Genomic DNA, 14228 nt, shown 5'->3' on the forward strand with positions numbered 1-14228 from the left:
AATTTGTACCCTTGAATTTTCGGGAGGCTCCTACCAGAGAGCCCGGCAGAACACCTTGTGGCAAAAAAAGCGTATTCCCCAGGGTCATGCGCCCCACCCAGCATCGTTCTGTGCTTCCCCAGGGGCCCCCGCCCCACTATTTGAGAAACACTGATTATGGTAAGACATATTTGAGACACCTGTCCCATTGATCAAATGCCCACTTTCTTATTGATTCTACAATTGCAAAATGGTACAGAAAATGGTGAAGAATTCACATATCACACAAACACAAACACTTAATAGTGCATTTATTGACTATGTTCTGTATGAGCATATAATAAGCAAGCTATAAACCTTTTCTTCTTTTATCTTTTTTTTTTCAGTTGTGTAGAACGTTTATTTACACTGGAGGAAAGGAGAAGCCAAACTTGAGATTCAAACACCCTGCCTCTCCTTCAAAGAATATCTGCGGTATAAATACAAAGTATATCATAAATAATTATCTTCCATGCTTTATCTATGCTGGACAATAAAGTGTGAACACGTTTACATCAAAATGGTATGTACAACATACTTATTTTTTTTTACATATTTAAAGAAATTAAAAAGTATGCAAAGAATACACAATTCACCTATTGATGAGAACTGTCTATGGCACAATACCTAAACCCCTCACCTGGCAACACATTTTTTACAATAACTTCAGTGGAATGGACTGCCAGGGTTTTTAGCTGGGAATTAGGCTGTCTTTATTCACCTGTTGCCCTCCAGTTACAAATGGATTAATTGAAGGGTATCAGATCCAGGCACCTTAACAGCCTAAGCTTCCTGTTTGAAGTACAAGACACTTGGAAAGCAGGTCCTCAAGTTACAACTGGTTGCTTAGCAATTATTCAAAGTTACCATGGACCTCCCATCCAAAAGATACTTATGAGCCAGTTCTGAAGTTCCAACCTCCAGTTACATGGCTGCATGTTGGGCAGTCGCCCATATGGCTGTTTGCAGGGTCTTGTAGTCATATGACTGTAATTTGCGACTTTTTCTGGAAACGGGAATTTCACTTCCGGTTTCTGGGTAAAAATGACCACGGAGAACAACGGATCCACTTTAACGACTGCAACATTTCCTATATAGGACTCCCAGGTCCCATCACTTGTGATTTGCAACTCTAATTGCCAGATTCAACTATGTTTGTAAGTCAAGGGCCTGGGAAGATATGACCTACAGCAGCTCCTGCTTCATCCCCATTGCCCTACCCCTTCCCGTTTCCCTGAAACAATCAGTACCAGTCTTTATTTTCGGTTCTGGTGATGGTGTCCCTTGTAAATGCAATTTCTTTGCTTAAATAGAGCAGCGCTTTTGTCCCAAGAACAGGACAATCATGAAGGACACTGTCTTCTGAAAAAGATACAAGGAAGAATTCTAACCTGCCATATAGTCCAGCGGTGAAATCTATTTACCTTCCCTACCTGTCCGTCACACACTCTTTTTCACCCTCTGTGCATACATGGAAGGCTTTGGACATGCGCAGAGGGTAAAAAAAAGAAAATGGCAGTGTCTGGGCGGGTAGGCGGAGCCTCATGCTGCTGTCGCTATTGGTACGCTTGAACCAATAGCATTTCACCCCTGATATAGTCTCTTGACACTGCTTATACAGTGGAATCTCTACCTACGGACTTAATTCGTTCCGTGACCAGGTTTTTAAGTAGAAAAGTTTGTAACTAGAAGCAATTTTTCCCATAGGAATCAATGTAAAAGCAAATGATTCGTGCGATTGGGGAAACCACAGGGAGGGTGGTGGAGGCCCTGTTTCCTCCCAGGAGATTCCTAGAGAGGCTCCATGGAGGCTTCTCCCTGTCTTTTCCGGCCCCGTTTCCTCCTAGGAGATTCCTAGAGAGACACCACGGAGGCTTCTCCCTGCCTTTTCCGGCCCTGTTTCCTCCCAGGAGATTCCTAGAGAGGTTCCATGGAGGCTTTCTACCCTGTCTTTTCCGGCCCCGTTTCCTCCTAGGAGATTCCTAGAGAGACACCACGGAGGCTTCTCCCTGCCTTTTCCGGCGCTGTTTCCTCCCAGGAGATTCCTAGAGAGGCTCCATGGAGGCTTTCTACCCTGTCTTTTCCGGCCATGTTTCCTCCCAGGAGATTCCTAGAGAGACACCACGGAGGCTTCTCCCTGCCTTTTCCAGCCCCGTTTCCTCCCAGGAGATTCCTAGAGAGGCCCCATGGAGGCTTCTCTCTGCCTTTTACAGGCAGGGAGGCTCAGGTTTGTAAGTGGAAAATGATTCTCGAGAAGAGGCAAAAAAATCTTGAACACCCAGATCTCATCTAGAAAAGTTTGTAAGTAGAGGCATTTGTAGGTAGAGGTACCACTGTAGATTGAACAAACGCAGAGATAAAATAAGAGACCCAACAATCCAAGGCATTAGTACAGGTGCAGAATTAGACACAAACACTAGTCATCACAAAAACTCTATGAAAATAATAATAATAATACTGACAATGGTATCTAAGAGCTTTTCTAAATAGGTAGGAAAGAAGACCAGGTGGAAATTGCACAGGTCTTTTCTGGATGAACAAAGCACGCCAACTGTCAATTTCACATAATTTTCGGTTACAACATGCAACCTTGGCAGTAATTTACAGCTATAAAGGGGCTGGTTTTAGTTTACTCAAATGGATATATATATTTAATGATTTTATTCCAAATATACAGATAAATAATCTTTCATTTTATTTCATAGCATTCACACCTGAGTCTTGCATCCGTCAATCAAAGTGTTATTTTTAGAGTGGGGCACAAGAGCAGATTCGGAAAGGGGTGAGGGCTGGTTTCACAACAAGTTTTGAAGTCCTGCTTTGGGGGCAAGTTTTACCCTTGAATTACATGACAACAATGTTATTTAACAGCATGGATTACAATGGTTTTCTATTCTTCACATCAGCCAATGCATTAGAATAAAGTACATACATTCTGAAACAAGAAGGAAAGACAGTATTGATCTTCCCTGTGTTTCGTTGTTTATACAGTAAATCTATCCTGAAACAGTGTCATTCTCCAAAGGCTTTTAATGTTCATCAAGGTGTGCAGAAACTGTTGACAAACATTACATGCAAAATAATAATTTGACTCCTCTCCATCCCCACCAAACACTGAACAGTTAATCTGTAGTTTTTAGACAGGTAAAATGACAAAACCTTACATGTACTTTCCTATTTTCGTTTATTATTGCAATCATGGTTCTGCTCTAGCTTATACTTCTGGGATGTCTTATACGAAGTTCACAATAGAACTCTTGATCATTTCAATCTGTTTATCTTAACCTGCAGTTCTTTTTGCATTATGTCCTATAATTTTGTGGCACAAATACAGTACCTTCTTTTTCACTCAACTACATTGTTTTTAACTTTGGGGGATGTTTTCCCTCCAAGCCGTGTCAATAAATGAGGTTATATGGTTACAATGGAATAGGTTATATGAATGAATATGTTTAACTTCTAGTAGTATCTGCTATGTGGAAACACTTTAAAACTTTATAATGTTCCAGTTACGGTATTTTTCAGTGTTGCCCTTTTCAGCTATGGAAAACAGTTTTGGCCTTGTTCTCAAACTACAAGCATTTATTCCTATGTTAATTAAACAAAGATGTTGTTTAGGTTTCTAATTGTAACTTAACATATGAACGGATACTAAGAACAGGTGGTAGGAAAAGTGATTTGGGGACCATGATTGCAAACATGAAGCACTGGCAATGCCTTAAACCAAAAGAGTTCGTTCTTTGATTTCTGCTGCTATTGCGGGCAACCCAATGCACTAAGGAAATACACAGCTTCTTTAAAAATTACCATATTTTTCAGACTATAAGATGCACCGGTGTATAAGACACACCAAGATTTCAAAGAGGTTAGTAAGAAAAAAGTGTTTGTCCTCTCAGGCTCCAGGAGCACTCTGCAAGCCTCCCAAACCCTCTGCATAGCATGTTTTTCGCAAAAATGGAGTCATTATTCACGAAGAGTTTGGGAAGCCTGTAGAGTGCTCTTGGATGCTCAGGGAAGGCAAAAATGCCTCCATTTTCGCAAATAAGTGACCCATTTTTCACCCTTTTTCTTTTTTTGCAAAAACAGGGTGGGCAGAGCATTTGGGAGGCCTGCAGAATGTTCCTAAGGTTCTGGACGAAGGCGAAAACACCCCAATTTTTGCAAAACCGGAGGGAATTTTGGCTTCCCCCAGCGCCCAGGAGCATTCTGCAGGCCTCCCAAAACCTCTGCGCACCCCATTTTTGCAAAAGCAGGCCCAGTTTTCACAAAAATGGGATGCAGGGAGGCCAAAAATGGCTGTATTCGGTGTAATAGATGTGCTGACATTTCCACCTTCTTTTAGGGGGAAAAGATGCATCTTATACTCCTAAAAATACGGTAGGTGCTGTATGCCTGTCTTTCCGCACCTCAAACCATCTCTTCCCCTTGGAATCTTATACATCAGGACTGATGTACTGTTCTTTCCAAGACCTGGAGAGGCTTTCTGGAGCTGCCACCCCATTCACGTTTTCTTGAGATGCTCTTTACAGATTGTTAAGAAAGTATTCCAAACATTATAAAGCCTGAGGGTGGCAAACCCATGGCCTGTATTCTCCATATGGCAGCTATGAAAAGGGCAGACCTTTCAAGTGGGAGCACATACAAAATTATTGCCGCAACAAAAGACACACACTGAAATATAGCTGGCATTTTAAAATAAGTGCCAGGCATTCTGCTTCTTACCCATTCTTTGCCCTAGCTGATGTAGCCCCACACTTTTCAATTTTTAGATGAGTAATAAGAACTCAGAGGAATGAACAGTTGAAGCTTGTAATGGGCTGTGTCAGATTCTAGACCAGTGGTACCCAACCTTTTTTGGGCCATGTCCCACCTAAGCATCTCTAAAATCCTGATGCCCTCCGCCTGTGACACATAATTCTTACTATTCAAGAAATGAACTCCTACTCATGCAGAGGAAGCCTAAAAGGCCATTAACTTGGTTTAAACAAGGTTCCAGAGCTGGCTGAGGAATTCTGGGAGTTGAAGTCCACAAGTCTTAAAGTTGCCAAGGTTGGAGACCCCTGATCCAGGTTGATTCTTTTTCCCACCTGCTAAATTCTTCCCAATGCCTTCTAAGTGTACCAGACACTCTTGAGCCTACCATTTCGGCTCTTCCTACTCCAGCCAACAAGACCTCTGCCTTCGTGCAGACTTTCCTTCACTTACTCTTGTGAAAATCCACTGAGGAACACACCCAAATCCAGTGGCCGCCACAGTCCCTCGACAAATGACATACAGACGTGTACATAAAGCTAACGTAATATAGGAATGAATAATTTTCACGATATTTCAGAAATATATTTAAGTCTTAGAGCTTTGCTTCTCAGAAGCAATTCACAGCACCTAAGCAAACATTAATCTTACCTTTAAAATAAAAAAAAACCTTGCACCATCCAAAAATTTTCCAGTTAAGACCTACACTATAGGCCTAACACAGACAGAAAAAAAGCAGCTTTAACAAAACACTAGGGATTGTCACCGAATTTTGATGGACAATCTCAAACCCATTCCTGAAAGTGTCTCTTCAGGGTCTAATGGAGATCTGATCTGTCCTAGGACAGGTAATCAACCTTCCCCGAAAATCTCTAGACAGTCCGGTGTTGTGCTGGTCCATTGGATCCATCACCTGGATGTTGCTTCCTTCGCCTCAAGATTTTGATTGAGGAAAGAGTCTCTAATCCTCACAACCTCAGCTGCGCACAAGTGTCCAAATGCTTTTATGTACCAGTCAGGCTTGTGTCCCCTGTTGCAAAGAAAGAAAAAAAGGTGTGATTTTAGATACCTTTTCTCCAAATATTTTTTCCCTATTAGTAAACAAATATGGAATAGAAGTAATCAAACAGGTACCATATTTTTCGGATTATAAGACATACCTTAGTTTTGGGGGATGAAAATGGGGGGGGGGGAATCTACCTACTAGATATTCTGGCTAGCCTCCTTAGTCTGATCAGCTTCAGCACATTATTTTATCCCGTGGTTAGGGCTGGAAAAACCTTTTTCGGAGGGAGTGTCAATGAAAACAAGCCTGCAAAAGCTTAGGGCTGGACAAAAAACTTCTTTGGGATAGCAATGAGGAATCCCTGCAAGCTGGGAAGAGCGGGGAACATTGTTAGCATCTTGTTAGGGCTGGGGGAAAAAGCTTCAAAAAAGCTACATTCAGAGTACAAGGCACAACCAAAATTTCAGTCTCTTTTTTTGGTGGGGGGGGGGAGAGGTGTGTCTTATACTCCAAAAAATATGGTAATAAGTCCATAAGGCTGACTCAAGGAAAGACGGACTTTTAGGATTTTATGTATTTCTCCAAAAATCTTCATTTAGGATCCCAAAGAGATATTTCAAGACTTTGTGGGGCTTCCCAGATTCGCCCATGTATCTACAACACTCCGTTGCCTGCACTGGCTGCCGATCAGTTTCTGATTACAATTCAAAGTGTTGGTCATGACCTTTAAAGCCCTACATGGCATTGGACCAGAGTAACTCCGGAACCGCCTGCTACCTCATGAATCCCAGCGGCCGATAAGGTCCCACAGAGTTGGCCTTCTCCAGGTCCCGTCGACTAAACAATGTTGTCTGGCGGGCCCCAGGGAAGAGCCTTCTCTGTGGCGGCCCCGGCCCTCTGGAATCAACTCCTCCCGGAGATTAGAACAGCCCCCACCCTCCTTGTCTTCCGTAAACTACTCAAGACCCACGTATACTGCCAGGCATGGGGGATTTGAGACATCTTTCCCCCAGGCTTATTATAATTTATGTTTGGTATGTATGTGCTGTTTGGTTTTTAATTATGATAGGGTTTTCAGTTATTTTTAATATTAGATTTATGCCATTATAATATTGTTTTTATCATTGTTGTGAGCCGCCCCGAATCTTCGGAGAGGGGCGGCATACAAATCTAATTAATAATAATAATAATTATTATTATTGGAAAATGGAATTTGCAAAAACCGACTAAAACCTCTTTTGGTGAGCAAATCTTTTGAGCTGATTTGAAAGCATGCTGTGGGCACTCAAATAAAAAGGCTGCTGTAGTAAGCAAGTCAACAAATTAACTGCAAATAAAAGAAGGCAACAAGCAAGGTTGCTCCTTTCCATCTGCTCTTGTTCCCAAGTAGCTTGTTGTTGCCCTTGCTAAAGGAACATCTGAAAAACAATCTCTAGGGTTCCTGCATTTTCCCAAAACAGAAGCATGGTTTCTATTGTTTAAATACATTCAAGGCATTTCATTTTATTCAAAGATTCTTAAGAAAGTAAACTGCCAAAGAGCAAGGGAGATTTCTTTTCAACCATTAGTATCAATAAGTCAACAACACTGATAAGTAATCAAAAGTAACCAAATTAATTTCAACTGGTTTTTCTACCATGAAGTGGGCAAAGAAAAGCCCTTCATAATGTAGAATGTTTAATATACACAATCCCTTGCCAATGACCATGTAGAGCAGGGCTGTCAAACTTCCAGCCACATGGATGTGCCACGCACTGAGCACACCCATGCCCTGTTTAGCGAAGGTGGAAAACGTCCTGATACGTCACGTGACAACATGAGTTTGACACCCCTGATTACGATTACCCAAGATATCTGGAGGTCCCCATTGCTTTGCTATCTTACAATATACAATAATTAACTCTGGGCACATGCTATACTAGAAATAGAATTTCCCTGCCCAACCAAATGAAAATAAGAGGACAACATTTACCTTAAATCAATTCGACACATATAGGTGAGTTTGCATTTTCCTGTCCCGCACGGTTCAATCAGATACCTGGACAACAGCACATTCACCCGAATACCAAGGACAGGTGCACGATCATGTTCCACTGAGAAACCTAAGAGCGAGCATGCTCCTTTAGAGAGATTGGTTCTCCAAGTCCTGTTAGAATTAAGCACAACTTCTGTAAGAATGGATGGAAGATGAGCATTTATCCAAATGTGTTTTTATCCCCAGCTGCCAAACTTTAAGAAAGTGTTTTGTCCGTACAGTTACCTGAGGATAACAAAGTCTCTTGCTGGGTGCGGAGCCATATTGTTCTGTACGAATTGATAAACATCAGTCTGGCTATCCAAAGTCTCAATTACTTTAGCATCTAAAAGATCTTCATCCCAAAGATGCCGTTCTTTAATGATACGGTTTAACACTTCTTCAGGCGTCGCAGGGATTTCAACCACGGATTTCCATAGCCGTAGAGGTGGACCTTCACAAACCTGCAAGCAGATTGTTGCTGAAGAGTTAATCCTCTTTATTGCAACAGTTCTAATCATTATTGATTAAATGGAGCCACACTGATTCAAAATAAAAAAAATCAAAACACTTCTGGCTGTTCTAGATCACATCGAAAAATTTGTTGCTTGTGTCATTACGATTTATAATAATTGTTTCCTAGTATGATTTGATTGCTTATTTGTACCCCATGACTATCATTAAGTGTCGTGCCTTATAATTCTTGATAAATGTATCCTTTCTTTATATGTTCACTGAGAGCATATGCACTAAAGACAAATCCCTTTTGTGTCCAATCACACTTGGCCAATAAAATTCTATTCTACTCTATTTAGAGAACTTTTGGAGTGATGGTAGTGAACACTGAGCTGAGGTCCACAAAAAAGGGCATAGGTCTCTGACGATTCAAGATGTTGCAGAATATACTATTGATAGTATTGTCTGCTGTCCTATTTGCTCGACAGGCAACTGAATGGGGTCTATCAGTGAATCTGTGATGAGTTTCTGGTGGGCCATCATTAGCTTCTCAAAGGTCTTCAAGAATACGAGGGAGTAGAAGGGGAACTAATCAAATTTGCAGACGACACCAAACTGGCAGGGGTAGCCAACACCCTAGAGGACAGGCTCAAATACAGAAAGATCTAGACAGATTAACACTATGGGCCCACACTAACAACATGATGTTCAACGTCGACAAGAGCAAAGTCCTTCACCTTGGTAAAAAAAAAAACTAGACACACATACAGCCTGGGAGAAACCCCACTTAGCAGTAGTGACTGCGAAAGAGATCTTGGAGTCTTGGTGGATAATCAACTAAACATGAGCCAGCAATGTGCAGCAGCGGCTAAACAAGCCAACACTATCCTAAGCTGCATCAACAGGGGGATCACTCCAAGACCAGGGAAGTATTAATACCACTCTACTACGCCCTGGTCAGACCACATCTGGAGTATTGCATCCAGTTCTGGTCACCAGTTCTGCCAGAGAGAGGAGGGAGCCACTCTATTCTCCAGAGCACCAGAGGGCCAGATGAGGAACAATGGCTGGAAGCTGACCAGGGAGAGATTCAACCTAGAAGTAAGGAAGAACTTCCTGACGGTCAGAGCGATCAACCAGTGGAACAACCTGCCTGCGGAGGTTGTGAACTCCCCAACTCTGGACACTTTCAAGAGGAGATTGGACTGCCATTTGGCTGGGGTGCTTTAGGATTCCTGCTCAGGCAGGGGGTTGGACTTGATGACCTGCATGGTCCCTTTCAACTCTAACAATCAATCAACCAACCAACCAACCAACCAACCAACCAACCAACCAACCAACCAACCAACCAACCAACCAACCAACCAACCAACCAACCAATCAACCAATACGGATGTCAGAGCAACCGGTCTATAGTCATGGATGGGAGATTTCTTAGGAACCTGGATGATGGTAGAGCATTTAGTGTTTCTCAAATAGTGGGGTGTGTCCCCCTGGGGGGTGCAGAGCAATGGCAGGGGAGGCATGTGTGACCCCGGGAACATGCGTGGTCCCTCTCGATCGATCCCCCCAGACGGGGAGTGTGTTCACAGTTGCATGCTGTTTTGAGCCTGGAGGAGAAGGCGGACAGGCATGGTGGGCTGGCTGTGTGGGTTCTTGTTGTTCTGGGCAGGCACTGCAATAGCCATGAACCGTGTGGTGAACCTGCTGCTGGACAAGGAGGAGCATCCTCTGCAGCTGGGCAAAAGCTTCAAATGGCTTGATTAAGCTGGCCTGGCCCCATATCAAAAGAGGGCCCTATCCACGGTAGCCTATGCCTGCTTAACCGAAAACAGGCTCCCACTGAGTTCAGTGTGACTTACTCCCAGGTAAGTGTGTAGAGCAGCCTTCCCCAGCCAATAGTTTGATTGAAGCTAATAATATGTAAAATAATAAATATTAACACTAAGATTCCACTGGGGCCCAGGTGGGGTGGTTACTTCTTCCTATGGAGATGTAACAGAAAATAATTAAGAAGCACTGGTTTAAACCAAGAAGGGATATGAATCACCTCCAATGTTTAATTAAAAATCTGAATAAAGATGGGGGGCAGCATGTTCAGCATAGGCCTTCAATCAGGAATGTCTATGGAGATTCTTAGTCATCTAGGACATGGTTGTCCAAAAGGTGTTTTTTTCAATAGGCAACTGGACTCGTTTTTTCTTTGAAGATGTTTCGTTTCTCATCAAGAAATTTCTTCAGCTTTGACTGGATGGTGTGGAATGGAAGGTTTTCAACCAAGAAGGAATATCATCTTTTTCTAGGATTATCAGAGGTGGGGTTTTTGGAAGGACTGAAAGAGGTATAGGAGAATTGTCTACTGTTGGTGTGTTGGATTATTTTATATATGTGATATTTATACCAGTGGTTGACTCGTGACAACCCCAAAACTTTAGGATTTGCTACAACCTTCATTTTTCATTCATTTCTTCTAATGAAGAATGATAGAAAGGTTTTAAATAAAGCATGCCATGTCTTAGAATACATGCATTAGACAAACATCTACATGGTATCTAAGAATATAGAAAGACAATGCATGAGATTGAAGGAATATTAACCATTTAAATTAAATTTTGTCAGTTAAAATCTATGTCCAGACTAATATGTCAACATACTGTACCTTTTTATAGGCAAGTTCTGCTGGTTCTGGGGTGGGACAACTGACCCAGCCCTTAAATTTATCTTTTATTTCCTTGAAAAAATCATCCATACAGTCCTGGATATAAGAATGATAACCGGCAGACTCCGAGTTGTTAGTTCGTCCCAAGTCCTCAAAGCTAAGAGGTCTAAGATCTTGTTCTGTATAAGAATTCCGACATCTGCTCATTTCTTCAGGGATCTAAGAGGATTAGGACAGGAATAAAACAGGTAGTAAATAATTGGAGGTTCATACGATGAGCCAACATTTGCATTGTTTTCTTTGTTCTGAAAGTGGCTGTAACTTATACCCTGTTTTAAATAAGGCATCCCCTGATAATAAGCCCAATTAGGCTTTTAAGTTCATGGCAATAAGGCCAAATGCTTATTTCAGACTTCAAAAAAATATAAGACAGGGTCTTATTTTTGGGGAAACATACATTGTTAGTGATAGCAGGACCATATCTAATCTCCCCAGAAATATAATGTTGATGTTGTTGTTGTGGTTATTATTATTATTATTTAGATTTGTATGCCACCCTTCTCTGAAAACTCGGGGCAGCTCACAAGATGCAAAAAACAACACAACAACAAATCTAATTAATTAAAAATTACTACTAAAATCCCATTTATATTAAAACCAGTCAGCCAATTCATTCACAACCACACATTACATCTCGTAAATGGGGGGGGGGGGTTGATCTAATTGCCCCATGCCTGGCAACATAAATGAGTTTTGAGACTCTTGCGAAAGTCGAGGAGGGTGGGGGCACTGTGCGAATCTCTGGAGGGAGCTGATTCCAGAGAGCCGGGGCCGCCACAGAGAAGGCTCTTCCCCTTGGCCCCACAGACAACATTGGCTGACAGGACCTGGAGAAGGCCAACTCTGTGGGACCTAACCAGTCGTAGTAGTAGTGATGTAGTTCTACCACCACTGAAGCGCATGCACACAAATCCAAACACACACACACACACACACACACACACACACACAGAGTTAGAAATCACAATTAATTTTAAAGTGGGAATAGTGCAGATTTTGACAGCTGCCCAGTTTTGTAAACCCTTATGTTGCCTTCCAACATGGGTAGCAGCCAGAGAAAACATTAGGTGCCCAAAATAAAGATACAAACTCTACAGAATACAAGTTCAAGATGTTAAAATGAGCAAATAGACAAATATTCACCTGGAAAAGCTTCTTACACTCAGCAATCATGTGGGCTAAGCCTTGAGTTGCAGCCAAATTCTCATTTAGGTCTTTCTGATCCGGTTTGCCCAGACTTTGTTTCCTCTGCATTACCCTATCAATAAATGAATAAGACTAATCAATAAAAGCAGATCACCATGCACTAATGGTCTGAGCTATAAATGAATAATTAAAGCAAAAGATAGGGACTGAATCTAAAACCTATTTTTATAATCTGATTTTCTGTATCTAACTACAGGCCAGTTAGCTTGACTTCAGTTATAGTTAAAATGATGGAGACTCTACTCAGAAAGAGGATAAATCAGCACCTAAAAACCAATAACTTATTGGAACCAAACCAGCATGGCTTTACTGAGGGCAAATCATGCCAGACTAATCTCATTGATTTCTTTGACTATGTCACAAAGGTGTTGGATGAAGGTGGTGTCGTGGATTTTGCCTGCTACGGTTGCACATAAAGAGCTGATAGATACGTTAGTGAAGATTGGACTTGATCCCTGGTTAGTTCAGTGGATTTGCAGCTGGCTGAAGTGTGGATATCAGAGGGTTGCTGTTCATGGCGAGTATTCTGAGCAGAACCTGGTTACAAGTGGTGTGCCACAAGGGTCTGTTCTGGGTCCTATTCTTTTTAATATTTTGTGAGTGACATAGGGGAAGGTTTAGTAGGGAAGGTTTGCCTATTTGCCGATGACTCTAAAGTGCGGCTGTAATATGGCAAATGATTTAGCTTTACTAGATAAGTGGTCAAAGCAATGGAAACTTCAGTTTAATGTTTAATGTTTCCAAATGTAAAATAATGCACTTGGGCAAAAGGAGTATTGTATTGGCAATTGGGTGGAGCTACTCTTGGTGTATAAGACGCACTCAGATTTTCACCCTCTTTTAGTAAGGAAAAAGGTGCATCTTATACTCCCCAAAATACAGTATAGAAAACCAGTATCTTATAATTTTTTTCAGGATTGAAAATTAAATACAAAGCAATTTGGGAGAAACATTCTCCCTCCACCCTAAAAAAAAGAGTTGAAAGGAAAAACTTCTTCGATGGGGTGGCAACATGCTTAGTGTTGGAACTCCGGTAGAACCAATATGGAGACTCACCTCGGAGAAGAATTTTCTCTTTTCAGGGTGTTCAGGTGGAAAAGAGAAGGTGCTAAGCACACCGCCAGGTTTGTTGGCGTCATCTGGTTTTCTTTCACAGCAGCTGCGACGTCACTCAGAAAATACAGAAGAATCTGTAGGACTTCTCTGTTCTCATCTGGTAGAAGCATAATGGCTGCCTTGATTGCCTGGAGGCGCTGGTCTTTTGGCACATCTGCACAAAATTAGAAGTCTTCTCATCAATTTTCCACCCATGCAGCATGAATGCAACCCAAAGCAAACTCTTTAACTTTGGCTATTTTTGACTTTACTCTGAAGCAATTTCCTTCAGTGTGCTGCATACCATTCATGGTAAATGAAAGAATGTTCTTTTTTTGTGTTTTTTTTTGGGTCAACAGCTTTAACTGCCCTCAGGTATTTCCTGCTTAGCGAGAGACTCAAGGGTATAACAAAGCCCTGAATATGCCAGTGTTAAATTTAGAATTTAATTTGGAGAGCAGCAGAACGGCTAAAAAAAAAAGGCTATAAATTAGATTGTTTGGTTTATGAATCAGGCGTAGCAATAGATACTTTATCATTCAACTCCATCGACCAGAACTGAAGTAAAGATTTGTATACATCAGTGAAGCATGTTCCTCAACTGGAAAGCCAGTTAAAATAATCAGCCCTTAAACTATTTCAGATTTGACCCAACAAAATATCCAGGTTGTGCTTTAACAAGCGGATGAACTATGACAGAGCAAAGGAAAGAATCTGTAGTTGTAGAGATGATCATCACACAATGCTTTGGTTACAGGGTGCACTGGTGGCACACTATGCCACACTTTGCCTTGGTTTACTGCAGGGGTGTCAAACTAAAGGCCCGTGGGCCAAATCCGGCCCACGGGGTGCTTAGATCTGTCCCACAGGGCCATGCTGAAAATGGTGAAGGACTGACCTGCAGTGCCTCTGCTGGCGAAAATAAGCCTCACTGGCAGATGTTTGCAGGAGGCCATCACAAC

The 14228-nt window shown here is 41.8% G+C and overlaps 1 protein-coding gene across 1 annotated transcript in view; it reads right to left on the reverse strand.

Annotated features, from left to right (window-relative positions):
* Positions 1-4192: 4192 nt before the first annotated feature.
* The window catches only part of DLC1 (DLC1 Rho GTPase activating protein), a 395627-nt gene continuing 385591 nt past the window's right edge, over positions 4193-14228 (reverse strand). Inside the window, 6 exon segments of the mRNA XM_070757246.1 lie at positions 4193-5800; positions 7749-7922; positions 8037-8254; positions 10906-11124; positions 12109-12223; positions 13228-13441. Coding sequence (XP_070613347.1) covers positions 5680-5800; positions 7749-7922; positions 8037-8254; positions 10906-11124; positions 12109-12223; positions 13228-13441 — 1061 coding nt within the window. The 3' untranslated portion in view covers positions 4193-5679.

Source organism: Erythrolamprus reginae, chromosome 7, assembly GCF_031021105.1.
Source record: "Erythrolamprus reginae isolate rEryReg1 chromosome 7, rEryReg1.hap1, whole genome shotgun sequence".
Lineage (NCBI taxonomy): Eukaryota > Metazoa > Chordata > Lepidosauria > Squamata > Dipsadidae > Erythrolamprus > Erythrolamprus reginae.